General features: G+C 43.1%; 2 protein-coding genes across 7 annotated transcripts in view; both read left to right on the top strand.

The window, feature by feature from the left end:
• The first annotated feature begins 20 nt into the window (after positions 1-20).
• On the top strand, positions 21-856 carry ATP5IF1 (ATP synthase inhibitory factor subunit 1). Its single transcript, XM_050983406.1, has 3 exons — positions 21-185; positions 348-460; positions 580-856. Exons 1-3 carry the CDS (start codon positions 90-92, stop codon positions 716-718), a joined length of 348 nt encoding a protein of 115 aa, XP_050839363.1. The 5' UTR covers positions 21-89; the 3' UTR covers positions 719-856.
• A 5,319-nt stretch (positions 857-6,175) lies between these two features.
• Positions 6,176-18,786, top strand: part of HNRNPR (heterogeneous nuclear ribonucleoprotein R) — a 33,370-nt gene continuing 20,759 nt past the window's right edge. For 4 of the 6 annotated variants that reach the window (XR_007779417.1, XR_007779415.1, XR_007779416.1 and 1 more), the window contains exons 1-6: positions 6,202-6,339; positions 12,443-12,611; positions 14,898-15,016; positions 15,439-15,546; positions 16,112-16,225; positions 18,319-18,495. Coding sequence is in view for 3 of the 6 variants with exons in the window: in XM_030232950.2 (XP_030088810.1) it covers positions 6,265-6,339; positions 12,443-12,611; positions 14,898-15,016; positions 15,439-15,546; positions 16,112-16,225; positions 18,319-18,495 (762 nt within the window). In the remaining 3 variants the exon portion in view is untranslated. Of the gene's footprint in view, positions 6,340-12,442; positions 12,612-14,897; positions 15,017-15,438; positions 15,547-16,111; positions 16,226-18,318; positions 18,496-18,786 lie in introns of all 6 variants that reach the window. The other 2 variants (XM_030232951.2, XM_030232952.2) reach the window with 2 other exon arrangements.

An 18,786-nucleotide genomic window follows, 5' to 3' on the forward strand; every position in this document is an offset into this window, starting at 1 on the left:
GGGCGGGAGGAGGGCGGGGCCGCGGCTGCGCAGGCGCGGCTGGGCGGGCCCGCCCGGCGGCCCGTCCGGCGCTCCAAGGGCAGGCGGCTATGGCGGCCGTGGCAGCGCTGGCGGCGCGGGGCGGCCTGCGCGGGGCTCTGCTGGCGCAGCAGCAGCGCTGGAGCTCGGGATCGGGCGCCGACCAGGTGGGTGTTCCGACAGTGCCCCTTCTCCCCTCCGGCTGCCCGTCCCTCTGTCCCTTTGCCCCTCCGTCCGTCTGCCCGTCAGTCTGTCCCTTTGTCCCTCCGTCATTCTGTCGCTCTGCCTGTCCGTCTGTCCGCCCGCGCTCACCGCCGTCTCTCCCGCAGCTGGGCGAGCTGGGGAAAGGCGCTGGGAAGGGCGGCGGCGGCGGCGGTTCCATCCGCGAGGCCGGCGGCGCCTTCGGGAAGAAGCAGGCGGCGGAGGAGGAGCGGTACTTCAGGTGAGCGGGCCCGGGCCTGGGGAGCCGCTCCCCGCGGGCCCGGGGCAGGGCCCGGCCCGGCCCGGCCCTCCCGCGCCGCTCGGCTGAAGGGCTGCACGTCCTGCCGTCCTCTCTTGCAGGGAAAAGGAGCGGGAGCAGCTCTCTGCCCTAAGGAAGCACCACGAGGAAGAGATCCACCACCACCAGAAAGAGATTGAGCGTCTGCAGAAAGAAATCGAGCGCCATAAGCATAAGATCAAGGAGCTTAAAGATGACTAAGCTGGTGCTGTTGTTGAATGTGCATGGCCAATACTGATCATGGTGTAAATCAGCGTGAAGACTGTATTTTTTGGTCAACATAATCCAAATCCATACAATTATGGTCTGCAACAACATCAAATAAACTACTCAGTCTCACTTTCTTGCTCAGTAGCTATTCAATGAAAACAAAACCAACCAACCTCACTATCTGGTTTTAAACTTCATTTTCTTCCAAAGTAAAGCTGCACTCTTGAGTAGACAGGCCTGTACATATCTGAGCTATTTTTTTTATATTTGTATGAAAGGAATTACCATTTGTGCCTAATGGGATAACTTAAAGCTGCAAGAAGAGTTGGGGGGAAATGGTACCTGTGTACCTGTGTATCCATTCTCAGAGAAGTAACTTTGTTTCAAGTAAACTGTCTTTGTGTCCTAGGGAGTGTTGTCTCCACTGAGCTAGCAGATGACAAAAAAAAAAAAAACAAACGAGGTTCACTTGTTGCACTTAGTGTTTAGCACCATAAACTGAGAGAGGAAAATAGTATTCATAAACTGAGAGAGAAAAATAGTTTTCAAAGTTATCCTGGTGTCACTTGTGGTGGTTCTAGTTCCTGGAGCGAGACTGCACAGATCCTGACTTCATGTGAATGTTCTTTTCCACAACTGCCCAGTATATTAGGTTTTGGTGTTTTTTTTTACTGTCTCAACTTCTCTGTTCCTTATCTAAGTCTCTTTTCAAAGAAGGATGGATTAAAACTAATTTTATGCAGTTTCAATCAATTTTGACATTTTAATGTAGGAAACTCATCATCAAATACACAGTAAGTGACCTGAAACAATGTGGCCTTACAGCAGTAAGCACTGACAAGAAGGGGACATTCTGTATCAACAGGCAGGTAAGAAAAGAGTTGTTCTGTCATACCTGTCATGTCTGAATCTGCCCAAACAGGCTTCCCATGCAGCACTGGTGAAAGCTGCCTGTGTTACAGCCAGTGAAGGGTGGCAGTGACATTGAACTGGGTGGGTCCCTGCCTGGAACTGCCCTGTCTGAAAGTGCAGGAGGCAAATGATGCCTTTGATGTTGAAATCGGTTTCCAAGGGTGTGACTGGCTGGCTGAAGGTGTCCCAGTTTCTGCTGTGTTCCCTGCTACACCCCCAGCCAGCTCCTCCCTTTGGGTTGCCCTCACTTGGTGAATACTGCAGGTAGTGGCACATCTTGTCTGCAGAGTAAGTGATACCCCTGTCACTCTGTGTCCTTAAACTTCTTCAAAGAAGATATCACCCATGTGGTCAGCCCTGGAGTGTCCTTGCCTGGCTGTGCTCAGATGTGAGAGATGGAGGTGTGGTGAGTTCTGCCAAGGCTGTGCACAGAGCTTCCCTGTGGGCTTTGTTCCTTTAGGCTGGGGCTAATTAATAAATTATGGGCACCTTCCCCACCTCTCTGAACCTGGTGAGAGGAACTGAGTCATGAAAAGCAATATACTATTGGGTTTGGGTTATAACTATTTAAAAATCCATTTTTTTACCTTTTTCAGAATGTTTTTCCTATTGTATCTGTCAGCTGGAGTTGGCTTCCCCAGAAGCTGCAGAGTCATTAGTGAGAACTTTGGCACAACAGCTTCAGTGGACTGTGGAGAGCTGACATAAATATTAGCATGACTCTCTATTCAGAAGGGAACAGATGAGGGTTTAAATTCACATCTCTGGGTTTTATTCTGCATTTTGGTGCGTTAACTGTGCCCTGTAAGCTCAGCCACAGAGCCTCTGCCCAAGCACCTGTAGGGGAGAGGATTTGCTATGAGAAGGGAAGGCAGTGATTTGGACCTTTGTGATCTACTGTGCCCCAGAGAGAGGTCTTACAAACTCTCTGAAGGCCCTCAGGGCTGCAGTGTGCAAGTCAGTGCCTTGCTACACCACAGAGCTTTCTTGGCCACCAGCAAATGACACGAACACTGCAATGACCTGCAGCAAGCAGTTTGGGTTCACTCACCACTTCCAGGGCCTGTGGGTGGAGAGATGCCAGCTACAGACTGTTTGCTGCAGGATTCCAGAGCAGGAATGCTGGGGAGTAAAACAAGATTATACCTCGGACCTGGGTGATAGCTGGGGAGTTAAAAAGGTACAAGATGTCTAGACACCCTTCCAGGATTCCCCCTCAGTCCATACAACCTGGAAGACAGGGCTTAGTTGTCTTTTGGAAAGCTGCAGATTTCTGCCATCTGTTTCCAGGCAATGCTGGTTGAGTGCAACCAAAGCCAAAGCTGATGTCTGAAACTGGTAAGGCTGCAAGGATAGTGCTGAACTCAGCTCACAGGCCATAAAGGGACTAATTGTTCTGGGTTTCCTCAATCACTCTGGGATGGCTGATGGCATGACTTGTCCCCTGCTTTGTCCCACAGGCACAGGGGCACACAAAGGAAGGGATTCTTCTCTGCCAGGACTGGTGCATCTTGGTTATTTGCTAGTTCTTCAGGGCTGGACTGATCCTGTTCACAACACCCTGACTTCTCATAGCCACCTACAGCACAGAAGTTTCACTTGTTGGAGCAGCCTTTATGTCTCAATGAGATGCTTTTATCCTTCCTTAACACCAGATCCTCTGTCTGTACTGTGCTCCTAAAGATCACAGCCCAACACTGCTTGGCCACTGCAGGAGCAGGAAAAATGCAATTTGTTTTCAGCTAAACTGAGCTGGTGATTTTGCTGATTTCCCAAGTTGCTTGGTTTGTGCTGCGTCCTACACAAATGTGATGGAAATTGCTAAGAATCCTTAGCTCAGGGGTGGGGAAAAAATGAAAAGAAAGGAAAGTGAGATCCAAGATCTTTAGCAAGCTGGTTTTAGTTCAAGGCACCCAGAGAGCCCAGTCTGGTCTCTTTGGGCCTTTTTGTCACACTCAACCTCCCCACTCCACAGCAGCTAAAGGGAAAGAGGCAAGACAAAGACAAAGCACATGTGTGTGTTTTCCTAAAAATCAAATACACTGGCTGTGTGTGAAGCAAAATAAACACATGTGCACAGGGTAATAACAGTAGCATGGCCTCTGCAGGCAGAAATTTTCCTGAGTATTTCCCTGATGTAGAGGTGGTGGAACACACTGGGGGTGCTCACAAAGTTCCTTGCTGATAAATAAAGCTTGGAGATTTTTAAGACAGACCTCTCTCTGAAAGCCTGGGATTTAGAAAACAAGCTAGAGCTGCACACAGGGCTCCACAGAACAAGATATTTACTGGAGGTGGGCACATCTGTAACATATTATCCATAATATGCTGCACTAATGATTGGTCAGGATAAGAAGTCTAGAGCATCAGGAAATGTCATATTCCATATGTAAGTTAACAGCTCACCTACAAATTACAGCAGATTCAACTCTGTCATCTTGCTGCTGATGTGCAACACACAGCAATTTCAGTCCAGTGTGGAAGAGAAGTGATAGACTGATGGGAACACCCTGAGCCTCAGCAACCTCTGGCCACTGAACACAGGAAAACGTCAACAGGTTGAGGAGTAAATATGCAGAGTATGGAAAACCTGGATCCCTTCACTTCCTTTGCTCTGTTCCCTCACAGGTGCTGAAGGAGCAGAGCAGGGCAGCCTCCTTGCCAGAGGCAGGGGGACTGTCCTACTCTCCCAGCTCTCAGCAGCTGAGATTAACCCTCTCCTTGGTTCCAAGATGATTTTTGTTTTGTCTTGGCCCAAGACTAAATCAGATCTCACATGTACCTGTTCAGGTCTAATCACAGAGAGCTGTATCTAGTCTCATTCTGGGATTTTCTGGCAAAAATTAAAATTGAGAAATCTAGCAAAAATTTAAATTTCATCATCTCGGAGCATCTAGGGCATCCTCTCAGGCACTGCTTGCTGTCTGGCACTAACCCAAATACCTGCAGGCTATAGCTTGTTCCTGGCTAGAGGTGTCAGATCATTTTGGGCTGAGGCTGTAGGGTGTAACATGAGTCCAAAAAAACAAAGCACTGCAAAGCACACAGAACCTAGGGTGGGAGTTGCTAGAGATATTCTGGAAATTGTTCTCAATATGCATTTTGCTTATTAGCCTCATCATGTTCAGTTGCCAGCTGACAGGACATATGTCATTATACTTCATAATTCATTCCTAGACACTGTATTATAAAAAAATTAAGAGCTTTACAGGACATTTATTAAGCACCACTAAAGATGCTCAGCTCCCTCAATTCCTCTCAATATTGCAAGAACTCCTTTAACCTATCATTCTTAACTCACAGAAAAACCACTGCAGTGAACTGGGATGAACAAGGCAATGAATGATTACCCCTCCTTCCATCTCTACACCACAGCAGACCAAGGAGCCAGCACTGAAGAGCTGGCTCTAATGCCAAATCTCAAGAGGGAAGTCACTGAGGCAGAGCCAATTCTACAAGAGAAGCAGCGTGTCTATCACCAGACTGGTTCAGCAAGACAGACTGAACACCTCCAGTATCTGCACAACCTTGCCTCCAGCTTCTGGCTTGGAAACATGGGGCATCACATACCACTTTTCCAACAAGTCCCACATTACCAGTGGTGGGATATCACACATGATTCACCACACAGACACACATGCCATCTTCACAAGAGTCATTCTGGGGTGAAGGTACTGGAAGACCCTTCTCTGAGAGTACATGAGCTGCTGCTTTTGTACACTAGACTCCAGATGCACAGTTGGCATGACCATAGGAACACACACAGGTTCTCTGGGTTTAGTTTGACACAGCACTCTGGGACTCAGCCTGAGCCAACCCAGCACACATTGACTTCCACGTTATGCAACAGCATGACAAGCACGTGAAGCCAGCACACCATCGCTGCCAACAGGCCGATTTCTTCCTGACTTATCCATTTATTGTGTCCAGCTTGCACTCATCGAGAGTCTCATCAAGAAAATCTGGTGAGCAGGCAAGTAAGGCTTAATCACCGATTAATTACAGATTAGCAGCTGCAGAGCCCCGCACGCCAGTGTCCTGAGATGAGCTTGACCCGCAGCTCCCGCAGCCGCATGGCTTCTCCTCCTTGCCTCGGGCCTGGAGGGCAACGCGGCCAGACCTGGGCCGGGGACTCACACGAGCCACGGCTCGGAGAGCGCGGGAGGCCCCACGAGCAGGACAGGCCGTGCCGGGATCCTGGGAGCACCGCGGGGAGCAGGCCCGGGGGTAGCTCCAGCCCGAGGTCCCGGGCGCACAGCGGAGAGCAGGGCCGGGGGCAGCTCCGGCCCCGGCGTCGCCCCCTCAGCACAGGCCCCGCCCCGGCGCGCGGGGCGGAGCCGAGCGCAGCGGCCCCGCGCGCTCCCTTTGTTCGGGCCGCGGGAGGCGCTGCCCCTTTAAATGCCCCCAGTCCGGCCCTACCGGCGCGCCGGGTGGAAGGCGCCCCGCGATTGGTCACGGCGCCTCCCTCTCATTGGCCCCCGGGAGGAATGGCGCGTCCCGCCCCTCCCATCTAATTGGCTCCACTGGCTGCTCGTCCGGAGCGCGGGTTTCTGAGTGGGCGAAGCAGCGGTCCCTGGAAACAGTTCCGGGAAACCCCGCGTGCTGCCGGGGTCGCGCCGCCGTCCATGAGGAGAAGGAGGAGCGCGCGCCATTTGCCGTCGCTGCTTGGGCCCGAGCTGCGCCGCGCCGGCCCCGCTCCGGTGAGTGCCGGGGCCGCCCCGCGGGGCAGGGGCGCTCCGCGGCCTCGCCGAGCCTTCCTGCGTGGGCCCCGCGAGGGGATGGGCAGCGCGGGCTGCGGGCAGGCCCGGCGCGGGCAGGGACGGGCCCGGGGCGCTGGCGCGGGGGAGAGGAGGGGGGCGGGGGCCATCGCGGGGCTGCTCCGCGGGCAAAGCGGGCGGGCGCGGGCGCGGGAGCGGCGCCGGGGAGGGGCCGGGGGCGGGCCCGGCGGGTGGGGGTGGGGGGGCGGCCGGCCCGCTCCGCCCAGCCGTGCGGATCAGGGTTGCATGTTGACGGGCGGCCGGGACGCGCCTCTCCCGGGGCTGTGGGTCGGGTCGGGTCCCTGCTCGGTCCCTCCGGGCTCTTAAAGCCGCACCTGCCCCGGCTGTTGCGGTTGTGCCCGGTCCGCTCTGCCCGCGGGCACAGAAGAACGCTCTCAGCGACAAATGCGTCGCTGTCGCAGCGCGCCCTCAGATCTTAGGTAGCGCATGATGTGGTGGAGCCGGGAGGGACAGCTGCACCCACCCGCGGCGCTCGGGTCTGCGCTTCCTGCTTCCATCGAGGCAATAACGCTTGTCGAGTACTTAAAGGGAAAACTATCCAAAGTTTTGTTGTTAAGACCTTGTTTTTCTCAAATTAACTTTTGTAAAATCTTGAAAAGTTTTGCTTAAATGCATCATTGTTGCAAATACTTTAAAAATAAGACTTGATTTACTCGGTCTGAGCAGCCTTGTTACCTGTCAGTATTTGAACATGCTAGTTAAGTACATTATCTGTGCTGGACTACTCTTTTTGAAACAGTGTGTTGGCTTCCCTTTCCCATGTTTATGGCTCTAAAGGATCCCGCCGGCACTTCGTGCTGCAAAGGACGTTATTGCTCATGAAGTTGGTGCTTTGGTTTTTTGATTAGTTGTTAGTTTTGTTTTTTTCCTTTGAGACTACATCTAGCAGAGTTTTTTGGTTTTGTTTTTTACTTGTAAAAGTAATCTAACGAATTTTGCATCTCGCAGTGTAAGGTTTTTGTAACCTATGCAAAGTGTAGTATTTGCAAACGAGCAGTGTCTGCTTGAAAATTTTGCATCCTTGAAATTGTATTTCCCACAAGCATTACATGTCCTTATCTGTCAGTTTTTCTGCCTAGGTGAACGCTGTTAAAATAGTACTGGAGTCTCCTGCTGACACTCAACTTCCTAGTTCAGTCAAAAATCCCAGTACTCCCTGCTTTGTTAGACAGACATCTGCAAAATTCTTTGAGGATAAATTCTTTAGAATAAAGCTCATTTTCGTTGAAGTGTTGCTTGGAACTGGAGTACCAGGAGTGTTGTTTAGTACAATCCAGACAACCAGATGAGCTGTGAATAGCCAACTCCAGTGAGAAATGAGCATGGGCAGACTTTATGGTTTAGGTTAGCAAAACATAGGAGTTATTGGTGCAGTGTTTTTTCATGGCACTGATGGGCACCTTGCTAACCTGCTGTGCTAAAGTCATCTCCCAGTCATAGTTGTGTGGGTACTGATGCAGAGTTTGTTTCTCTCTGGGCTGTGCTGGTCTCTTGCTTAGCATCATAGTGGAGGTTCTCAGATTTTTCCAAGGGGCTGTGGAGTGAGCACAGCTGAGCTGGAGAAGTGTGGATGCTGGCTGCATTTTGGCTTACAGGTAGTGAGAAGTCCTGGCTACTGTGTAAAGGTCTTCAGGCTGTGATTACTTCAAATTAAGGTTTCATGTAATTCATGCCAAGAAACACCTAGCATATCATAGTTAAGCTATTAAAATGTATTTTCTGTGATTCAATAAGCTCAGGTATAAAAGAAATTGCTATAATGCCTTCATGTACAGAATGAAGGGCCTGCCCTTTTGTACAGAAATATTTCTGAACAAGTGAGGTTTTAATAAAACCCCAGTTTAGACTTTAAATGTGAATTCTTATTTTCCCCCACTTGTATGTTTATCTTCCTTCCTTGACAAGAACCTTCTTGAGGTGTGAAGCATAACTATAGGGACTGCATTTGTTTTCTTGTGGTCAATTAAAACAACAAAACCAAACAAATGTCCCCCAGACTTCCTTCTGTGTTATTTTTAACATGATTTAACTGCTTGACACAGACAGTATATCGGTTAGGAGTAGCAACATAAGCAAGTTGAATGACTTGGGTGCAGAGTTTTAAGTATGCATTAGTTGGCTTCCTGTGCACCTGAGCTAAACAAGTTCCATTCCTGCATGAAACTAAGTTTTCATCAGCAAAACCAGTATTGGTCTGTAATCACTGTGAAGTTCATTATGGTTGTTTCAGATCTTGCCCTTTTGCCAGAAACTTTCTGTTCCTTTTCAATTAAGCTGTTCCTAAGCATGTTTTGAGTTAACTAGACTGAATTTATAATTAATTGGATGGAGTTATACTTAGATAGTCTGTAGGTGGCAACCTCTGTTAGAGGCATGGTATAAGATAAAGGGAATAGTAACATCATGGCTGTTTATCCAGTGATTGTCAGATTAAGGCTGTGATCAAGTATCTCTTTTCAAGATGCCATTCACTGACAGGACTACACTTCTGTTATTTTTTTTATTTTCCAGAAAAATAACTATTTGAGCCATTTAAATTACGAAACACTGGTAGTTTTAACTTTCTACTTGTCATACCAGAGCTTAAAAAAAGGGCTAGTAACTTTGTAAATTACTCACAAGATGCAGGAATTTTGGGTGAAAGATAGTAAACAGCTAAAAACACGCATTTTAACATGAAGTATTTAGTCTTCAGCAGGGCATTGTTTGCAACAACAGTGTGAAACAGGAAACAAGACCCCTCTGGTATGCAGTTAGGAGGTGTGAGGGTAGGCAACATCTTGGGCACCACTGAGAATTCTCCTTGCCTATGTAAAATTGTCCCCCATGTCTATTTATTACTTCTGCTCATTTGGTAAGCATGGTTTTGTGTACACTGTTCTAAATTCATCCATTTCTGCATGTTTTAAAAACAAACACATATCCCACATGTACTTATATACAGAATTCTTTACTTATAATCCACCCTTGAAGTCTTTCCAATTCAAGCAGTCTCCCTCTTTTCTAGATATTTTAATATTTAATGGGGATGAGAACCTGAGTGTGTGCGGGTGCTGGTCTGTCATAGGCTGAGTCACATGGACGCACTGCGCATGCAGAGATAGCACTCCTCTTTACCATGCTTTTAATATCTTTCAGAGCAGAATAAAAATGTTAAAGTAATCATAGTGTGTTTTACTTACCAGATAAAATTCAGTTTAAAATATTTTTCTTGTTAACAGCAACTAAGAGGGAGAGCTAAACAGTCTTTTTCAGCCATGACTTTCACCCACATATCTCTGAACTCAGAGGGAAGATTCAGAGTTATAAGAGATGCAATTTTGCTTGTTGGTGATTGTTGTGGGACAAAAATCAATTTAATCTCAGATTTCAGGCCAAGCTTGCCAAGCCATTAGGGGATCTATTGCTATTAGGGGAAAAGAAATACATGTCTTCTGGATGCTCTTGGTACTTGAATATTCTGGTTGCTATGTCACTTCAGAATTTTCTGCAGTCTATTTCTTTAGGAAAACCTTTTAAATAAAATTTGTGTAACTGGAAATAACTAAAATCTGAACCCAAACTGAACATGCATTGCATTTGACTTTAGTTCTCTATGAACTAAATCTGAAGCAAAAATAAACAATACAGTTAGTAAATTACAAAGCTGGGTATTAATTTACATTGCCTAAAAAGCCTGTTTTAAACAGCCTTTGAGCTGTGGTGCTGTGCAGTAATCTGATTCTTAGGGGTTAGATATTGCTCCACTGGTACACGCTTGTGCTGAAGGCTGATATCTGTTTGTGCTGCAAATCTTGCCTGTCAGAAGTTTGAATCACTACTCCAGAGGAGGTGTTTCTACCTGGGCACAGCATAGCTTGTCAACCTTTTGTTCACTTATAGGCAACACTGAAAAAAGCGTTAAACTTTTGGGTATGTGACACTTGGAAGCTACTCTGGATTGTCAAAAAATTGTCATTGAGTGTCACCATAAGCCCTTGTAGTTCAGAAGGTCATAGAAATTGATTCCAGTAAATTTTCTGTGTTTATGTGTTGCTGTAGCCTCTCAGTTCATTGAGGTTTGGTTTGAGTTTTCCTTTTCTGTGTATAGAGAAGACAGTATATGTGTAATTAAATGATTTTATAAGGTAGAAGGAAGGTGAACACAAAAATGCCCTCCTCTTTATATCTTCATTGTGTGTCTCAGCTTGTGAGTTTTTGAGGAGTTGAGAATAGTGCTGTACCCAAAGCATTTTCAGTGTAATTAAACCCCCTCTGCCCTGCACTGTTTCAAATTTGAGATCTTCATAAGGCTGTCTAGCAGGCAGACAAGTGGCTGAGTTTTGCCTTCTGTGATGTTTGTAACCTACAGAAAATTGATGTTCATTAGTGTTTTGATAGTTAATACCTGTAAGGATAGGTAAGCTTGTAGCTTTAGGTAGCATTTTTTTTCTTCTGTAATTAGGCTGTAGTTGCTTTTAAGTAAACTGAATTGGTTAGAAAGTAATTTCTCTTTGTCAAGTAACAGAATGTGTGTGTGTGTGTGTGTATATATATATATATATATATATATATATATATATATATATATGCCATGTAGCTATGGAAAACTTCCTTTCTTTTCCACACTAATGGCTTAAAGAAATGGCATCTGACAGAAACAGTGTGAGGCTGCTTTATATGTCTCTAAAATTGCCCTTCAAGATAAGACAGCTTTAGTAAAATCATTACTGTCTGAAGAAAAATGATTTCGTTTTTTTCTTCCCTTGCTCTAGCTTGCAAATCTTTGTAGGATATCTTCCAACCAGTTCATGAGCTGTAGTCTGGAAGGGTTGGGTGTTCAAGGGACTGTTAGAGGTGTGCTTATGCTTGGAGACTTGTTTTGCAGCTTAGCAAATAGCTCGAGGCCTCAGCATTTTTTAAAAAACTGTTCTTAAATCATCTTCATACCTGTATTCCAGTACTTAATTGCATTGCTCCAGCCATGCTGCATTGTCTACCTGGTTATCATTTCGCTGCTGCTCATCAACTTCTGCCCTATCATTTAAAGCCTGAGGCTTGTTTCATTTCTGAACCTAACAGCTGATCATCCTTATGTTCTCCGCCGGGTAGTTGAATTGTCTCTCGTCAGCCTTTTTATTTGAAAGCACTGAATATCAGCTGGCTGGCTAATTGGGAAATTGAAACAGTCTTTAATGAATTGGGCAAAGCCCACTGGAATTGTCTGAGAAGATAGTTGTGCATTTTTCAGTGCACGTATTTGGAATCAGTTTGTTAATTCTGAAAGCAAGTGCTTTTATTAATCTAAAGAAATGAAGATGCTGCAGTCATGCCTTCCTTTTAAACCAATAAGGGATATATTAATGAAATAGTAGCTGTGATTTGTACAGCTCCTATTTGAGGGAAACTGAAAGCATGGAAACTGTTGCGTTGCAGCTTCAAATGACAATGTCCATCAAAGTGCAATTTTTCTCTTTCTGTCCTTGAGATCTGACAGCGTCGTGAGAAAGCGTGTGGCTAGTCTTGTGCAGCATGTTGGGTTTGAAGGAAGACATGGCGACAAGCCAAGCAAGTGGAAAAAAGTATTAACAAGAAACAAGTATTAACATTTTTATACCTTAAGCTACCCTGCAGGGTTACGTGTTCACTACATTTTAAAGGATTGTTTTAAAAGTAGCGGAATGGGAAATGGAAATAGCACTAGATCTTCTGAGTCTTTGCTGAAGGATGTTACTGCCGTGTCCCCATACATTCTAGCTGCTATGGTAACCAGTTAATGACAATCAGTAGATGGAGTTTAGACATTGTTATGTACATGAAGTACATTTTTAAAAAGTTATGTAAATTCTTCCATGTACATTTTCCACAGTATTAAGGGTTGTACTTTCTTTTGAAACTTAGACCAGCTGCATCCAAAAAGTATTAAATAAAACTTGATACAGGTGATTTTGCAGCATGTATACAAATTAGTTTAGATAAATCATGCATTGTCCTACAAACTAGTTATTTCTGGCTTATTGTAATATAGCTCCTGAATTTTTTCCAGCAGCATAATAAAATGGCTAATCAGGTGAATGGTAATGCGGTACAGTTAAAAGAAGAGGAAGAACCAATGGATACTTCCAGTGTAACTCACACAGAACACTACAAGACACTGATAGAGGCAGGCCTCCCACAGAAGGTGGCAGAGAGACTTGATGAAATATTTCAGACAGGTATAATATGCATTTCTTGTTTCTGATTGGTTATGAAAGTGAGGGCATACCATTTTCAAATTTTTATAGATTAAGATTTAAAAATTCATTGTTTTTGATCTGTGTAGCTCTGAATGTTTTGCTACTTTGATTTCCCTAAAGGCAAATTGGGTTTGACATTGACTAATTACTTGACACATCCTTGGAGTTGTATGTGATATCTTAGTTGCTTTAGGGCACAGAGCACTAGTTTCTTAGACCACAAATGAAGATGTGTGTTTCCGCATACTAAACTGTACATTTTTTTTTTTTTCTTCAGTCCAAACCATCATTTTGCTTTTATGTTTCTACTGTCACTGTCACAGTGATTCTAAAACACTCAAAGGCTGGATAGGTGACTTAGTGAGGGAAGCAATTCGCTTGTCTTGCCTGGGACTACATTTGAATTGAGTCTGCCTGTGGATTTTTTGTTCTCTCTAGTTCTGAGTGGACAGTTTAATCCATGTTGGTTATTACACTGAAATGTTCAGCCTGACACTAACAAAGTTGAGGACTAAGCTATCTAGCAACTTGAGTAATACCTTGCTGGTAGCAAGTGGTCTCTGCAACTTCTAAAGAGGTTTCTTCATATACAGAGGTTTTCCTATTTTGTTTTTATAACCACCCTATTTTATCTTACAGACAGAGGCTTTCTTTTCCTTTTTAGAGTGTGTTCTGTGAACAGATTTACAAGAAGCAGTAGAACTGCTCTATGTGCTTATCTTGAATGCCTGGGTGGCAAAATGACAGTTTTTGTTGAAAAGAGTTAAAATTACCCTGATCAAGTGAAGGCAGTTCAAAACCAATACCTTATCAATCCTCAGTGTGAAACTGGCTCATGTGGGTGATGTCTTTTGGAAGTCATTCACAGTGAGCTTTCTTCAAGCCTTTACCATCTTTTATTGGCTATAGAGATGCACTTTCCAGCTGTGGGTCATGACGACATGCACTTGATGGTCTGAGAGAAGGTGTAAATAAACACCTGGGCAGAGGAACTCGTGGGGTTCTAACATGTGTTGCAGTTAGGCTGTGTTGTGAGGAGTTCTTAAGGAGTTTAAAAGCTTTTTAGCCCAGATCATGACTACCAAGTATAATTCCACTGCATGAGTAACCTGAAAACATTTATTTACACTTCATTAATGCCACTGAAGATGTTTGAATTGTGGAGGGGCTTGTCAGTGAAGCAAACTACTTTAGACACTTGAGCCAAATTTGGGGTTGAATTTAGTGATTTTTTTGTCTGCTGAAGTCTTCTATGAAAGATACAGGTGCCTTCCAATATGCAGGATCACTTCTGAAATGTAGTCCTTGGGCTTGGCACTACTGTGCATTTTCCAAATCAAGTAGCAGTGAAATAATCTGTGTATTTTGGAGATCAAGCTGTTGCAAAGTGTGTGGAGTTTAGTATTTATCCTAAATTTGGCTATATGGTTTTAAAAGTGTAAATCTCAGTCTATATGTCTGACTCCACAACTGATGCAAGTGCATTGCAAAAGGGGGAAAAAAATCCCTGTAAAGATCCTTAAAAAGAAATGCTTCAGAACTGGTCCAGTGTTTCTTGGGGGAGTCTGTACCTGTAAAATTAACATTAGCTTTTCTGGGTACATAGCAGGGCTCAAAAAAACCCCTTTTTGAATTCTCTCTCTTGGAACTGCATAGAGCAACAAAATAAGTTTAAAAAGCCCCAAACACTGTTTAAGATTCACATGAAGTCCACTGACTCCTGCATTTTTGAAGCTGGAGGAAAGAGTGAACAAATCATTTTTGCTTCCTAATGTTTTGTGGGGTAGAGCTTCCTAGGAATTTGATCATCAGTTGGGTAGTTCCTTTTTCCCATACAATAGGATACTTGTAATGTTCACCTGTCAGTTTACTCTAAAACAGCTCAACTCAAGAGAAGGAAGTGTGAAACTTAAAATGAGGGATAAACAAACAAAATTCAAATCATTAAAAGTGAGCCAGAGTTCATTGTTTCAGACCCTGGTGTGTAATACTGCTTTTATGCAGCAGATTGCATTCCTGAATGCTAGAAAACTGTTACACATGGGATATAATCTTGCAGGTCAGTTAGTGCTTAGGTATATACATTTTAATTTAACTTTTTCATTGTACTCATATTCTTTCATATACTTGTGTAGGAATATATAATTAAATGTATAACTGTGTTGCTATGGAATGTAACTTTTTGGCTTTAAAAGCAAATTGCATAGTTCTTAGTTTGTATGAAATTCAATAGAAATCTGTAACTTCTTTATCTTTAACTTTTAGGCTTGGTAGCTTATGTCGATCTTGATGAAAGAGCAATTGATGCTCTTAGGGAATTTAATGAAGAAGGAGCCCTCTCTGTATTACAGCAATTTAAAGAAAGTGACCTGTCGCATGTACAGGTAAGGTGAGAGCCCCAGGAGTGTGAGCACATAAGTATAAAAAGTGTTCTGGCACCACTGGCAGGAGAGCTGTAACTTAGAAATTCACTGATGTTAGTGTATTATATTTCAAACCCAAATAACAAGTCTGTTAAAAATTGTCTTAAATGTGTGGGTATTTGAGCACAAAGCAAAACCTCCCAGATGATAAAAATATGTGTGCAATTGAGAAACTAGGTTAAAATGCTGTTTGGAATCTGATGACTTTTTCAATCTGACAAGTTTGTTCAATTTATTATTGTATTTTCCTGAAGGATTCTTTTGACATTTGATTTATTCCATTGACGTGAAGTAGTGACTTCATGGAATGGAGTGTAAGATTCAGTGGATTCCCAGGGCTTGTCATACACACAATTGAGTCATTTTGTAAATTGTATCTACAGAACAAAAGTGCATTTTTATGTGGAGTTATGAAGACCTACAGGCAAAGAGAGAAACAAGGCAGCAAAGTACAGGAATCAACGAAGGGACCAGATGAAGCAAAGATTAAGGTAACCCTTAGAGATACTGGTTATGCTGTACTAGCTGATATGTTACTTGTACACAGACTGAGTATGAACTCAAAAAGCATCAATAGCACCTGGATAAGGATATTGACACTAGGCTTTAAAGAACTGCATTCATGATAGAGATTCTGTAGAGAAGGGTTGTTGGAAATGCAGCTCTTTCTGATCACACAGTTGCCAAAATTTAAGCTCTATATAAACATTGATAAGTGTTTGGGAATTGTCTCAGCTGTCAACTGAGAGGTGTTCTGTGCAGTTGTTCTGCACTTCTTGGGGTGCTACATATAAAATGGAAAATAAGGGAACAGGCAAACAAGTTCATTGCAGCGACCTTGTAATATAAAACAAATGCTGCTCTTTATGATAGCTTTTTAAAGCCACAAAATGACAGAGGTTTCTGTAGCTTCTATCTCTTCATCTGTACCTTATCAAGTGTGGCAGGAGCAGATAAAGAATTGATTATCTTGGAATGTTTTTTTGTTCTGTATATTTTAACCCACTGCCCTCTCTTCTGTAAGTAGTCTGACTTTTTTTTTTTTTTTTTTTCCAGGCTTTGCTAGAGCGGACTGGTTACACTTTGGATGTAACTACAGGACAGAGGAAGTATGGGGGTCCTCCTCCAGATACTGTGTATTCTGGTGTTCAGCCTGGCATTGGAACAGAGGTTGGTATATACAGACTAATCTGATAATTCCTTTGTATACTTATGCAAACTCATAAAGAGGAAACACTTGAAAATAAACCATATTGCAAGTTTAATGTGTTGTAGAGGAAAATAATCTTCCATGTGTGTTTTAATCAATCTTTCTTACTCCTCAGTATTCTGCAAAAGACAGGAAGACAGGTTAAAGTGGAGAAAAAAGGAGATGGAATATACTAAAAAACTTATTTTAAAGTTAAAAGATAGTTGGAAGAGTTTCAAAGACTCTAATTTATTTTTTTTTCCTTCCAAAGGATGAAGTCTAGTCTGTAAGCAATTATTTGGAAATTTAAGGTTGTGGCTGAACCTGTGCATCTTCCTAGCAAGCTGTGAGCAAACATAGGTTTGGTTATGAAAATGCTTGGACTGTGTATTTCTTCACTTAGCTTTTCTACAAGGTTTTAGTCCCTAGCAGGCTGTTTTGTAATACATGCTCAACACTTCAAATACTCTATCACACTGCTGTGTGTCTGATACAGGAATTCTTTCAGAGATTTTTCTATAAACTACCAGACTAGATTTGAGAAAATAATCAGTCTCCTTGATGTCTTTCAATTTATAGATAAGTTTTCCATTCTTTGAGATGCTGAAGCTCTTGTGTTTGTTGTTAAGAAGATGTCAAGAAGTATCACAGTAAGGATTGTTTCTGAAGGGAATGTTCATATTCCATGAAAGAAAATTAATTTGGTGGTGGTAGTAAATAATTAGAATGAGTCCTTGCACTGACAGATTATAACTGATGTGTATAACTTCTCAAGCTCTGCCTAGGTCTGTGTGCTCTATGCTAATTGAAGTTTTGTCTTTGAAGGCTGCAAATGAGTTACAATTAAGTGTTCTAGAAGTAATGACAATGTAAATATCTATCTTGAGGAATACCTTAAGCTTTCTAGGGAGATGGTGGGGAAAACCTTTTGGCTCTGCCATTAAGCTTTCACTTAGTGTGATGAATCAGTTCCTTTCTTGTTTCCCAATAAATAATGTTCTGTCAACATTCACACTGAACTGAGAGAGAATAAGCTTTTAAGAAATGTTCTGGAAACTGAATTTCAGGAATATCTGTATAACGTGAAACATCTAGAAGTTCTACCTTCTTCCATGTTTTTCAAGTTAGTCATGTTCTCCTCATGAGTTTGTTATATTGGTGCTTGTTATGGGCATGCTGAGTGTCTTTAATTCTGAAATTCTACTGTGCCTTCAGTGTGAGGTACAATTATGACAAGGCCTTACTGAGAAGGAAAATGTCGACTCATGGCTTTTTTTTTCTACAAAAAATATTTGAAGTTAAAATAAAATTATTTTTATTTTAATGTGTGTTTGAAACGGTTTGTTTGTATTAACAAGGAAGAAGTTTTGAGACTTTGGAGGAGACCTGCAGTGATTAAACAGCTGGGGGCATCTTTCTAGGGAGACCTCAGCTAAATATATTAACCTTAACAGAACTTAACCCAAGTTAATTGTATGGACCAAAACCACAAGAACTCACAGGTCTGCTTAAGTAAATATTAAACATTCAGTTGGTGGAAGCTGAAACAAATGCAGATGAGAAACAAGACTATAGTGTATATTGAAAGTGGAAAACATATATCACACAATTAAAAGGAAATTATTATTATTAAATTATTTTTCCATCTCTGTAGCTTTCCAAGGAAGAGTAATTTACAGAGTGATTTGAAAATACTGCAAGAGCAAGGAAGTGCTTGGCCTGCTTTAACATATGATACCCACCTAGATAGTCTGTAAGGTCTTAGTTTTTAACTGCCAAAATTTAAACCAGGTAAGGACCATTTATCTCTTCAGCAGGGGAAATTCACAGCCTCTTCAGTGTAAATAACAAACCCAGGTTTTCTGTGTGTAAAACCTCATACAAATGGCAGGAGGATTAGAACACTTGGGACACGCAATAACATCAGCTGCTGTGAAGGCTGCACTGGTGACTGCAGTGTTTCTGCTCTGCTGTTTTATCTGCATTGTACTTCCTTTCCCAGGAATTTCCAAGTGTGAAAAAGAACCTTGTATTTCTGAAAAAGCTTTGTTTCAAGTGTCCTCTTCCTTTTTAGGTTTTTGTTGGTAAAATTCCCCGAGACCTTTATGAAGATGAATTGGTACCACTCTTTGAGAAAGCTGGTCCAATTTGGGATCTGCGTCTCATGATGGATCCTCTTTCTGGTCAAAACAGAGGTTATGCTTTCATTACCTTTTGTAGTAAAGATGCAGCACAAGAAGCAGTCAAGCTGGTGAGTTAACTTTCTTCCAGACAGCAAACTAAACAGCAAATATGTTGGTAATTTCTTAAGTAATGAAGTCTTCAAAGCATCCATTGACAGACTCAAAGTTTTACTTTCTTAAAAATTGCCTCCTGATTTCATTGGTAAATACAGATACTTCTAAGACTGTCATCTGTTGTACCTTACTGTGGCTGGTCAGAGTACTTAAGTGATTGATAGGAGCCTGCTTGATTCCAGCTTTAACCCTCATTAAAACAAAGACCATGTCTGTCTTGAATTTTTTTTTTAAAGGTTGAAATT

The sequence above is a fragment of the Serinus canaria genome, chromosome 23 (assembly GCF_022539315.1).
Source record: "Serinus canaria isolate serCan28SL12 chromosome 23, serCan2020, whole genome shotgun sequence".
NCBI lineage: Eukaryota > Metazoa > Chordata > Aves > Passeriformes > Fringillidae > Serinus > Serinus canaria.

Bases quoted from the DNA above. Each gene is read 5' to 3' on its own strand.
- ATP5IF1 (XM_050983406.1), top strand. From the start codon at position 90: ATGGCGGCCGTGGCAGCGCTGGCGGCGCGGGGCGGCCTGCGCGGGGCT. The intron at 186-347 runs GTGGGTGTTCCG...TCTCTCCCGCAG, and splicing joins CGGGATCGGGCGCCGACCAG to CTGGGCGAGCTGGGGAAAGG. The intron at 461-579 runs GTGAGCGGGCCC...CCTCTCTTGCAG, and splicing joins GAGGAGGAGCGGTACTTCAG to GGAAAAGGAGCGGGAGCAGC.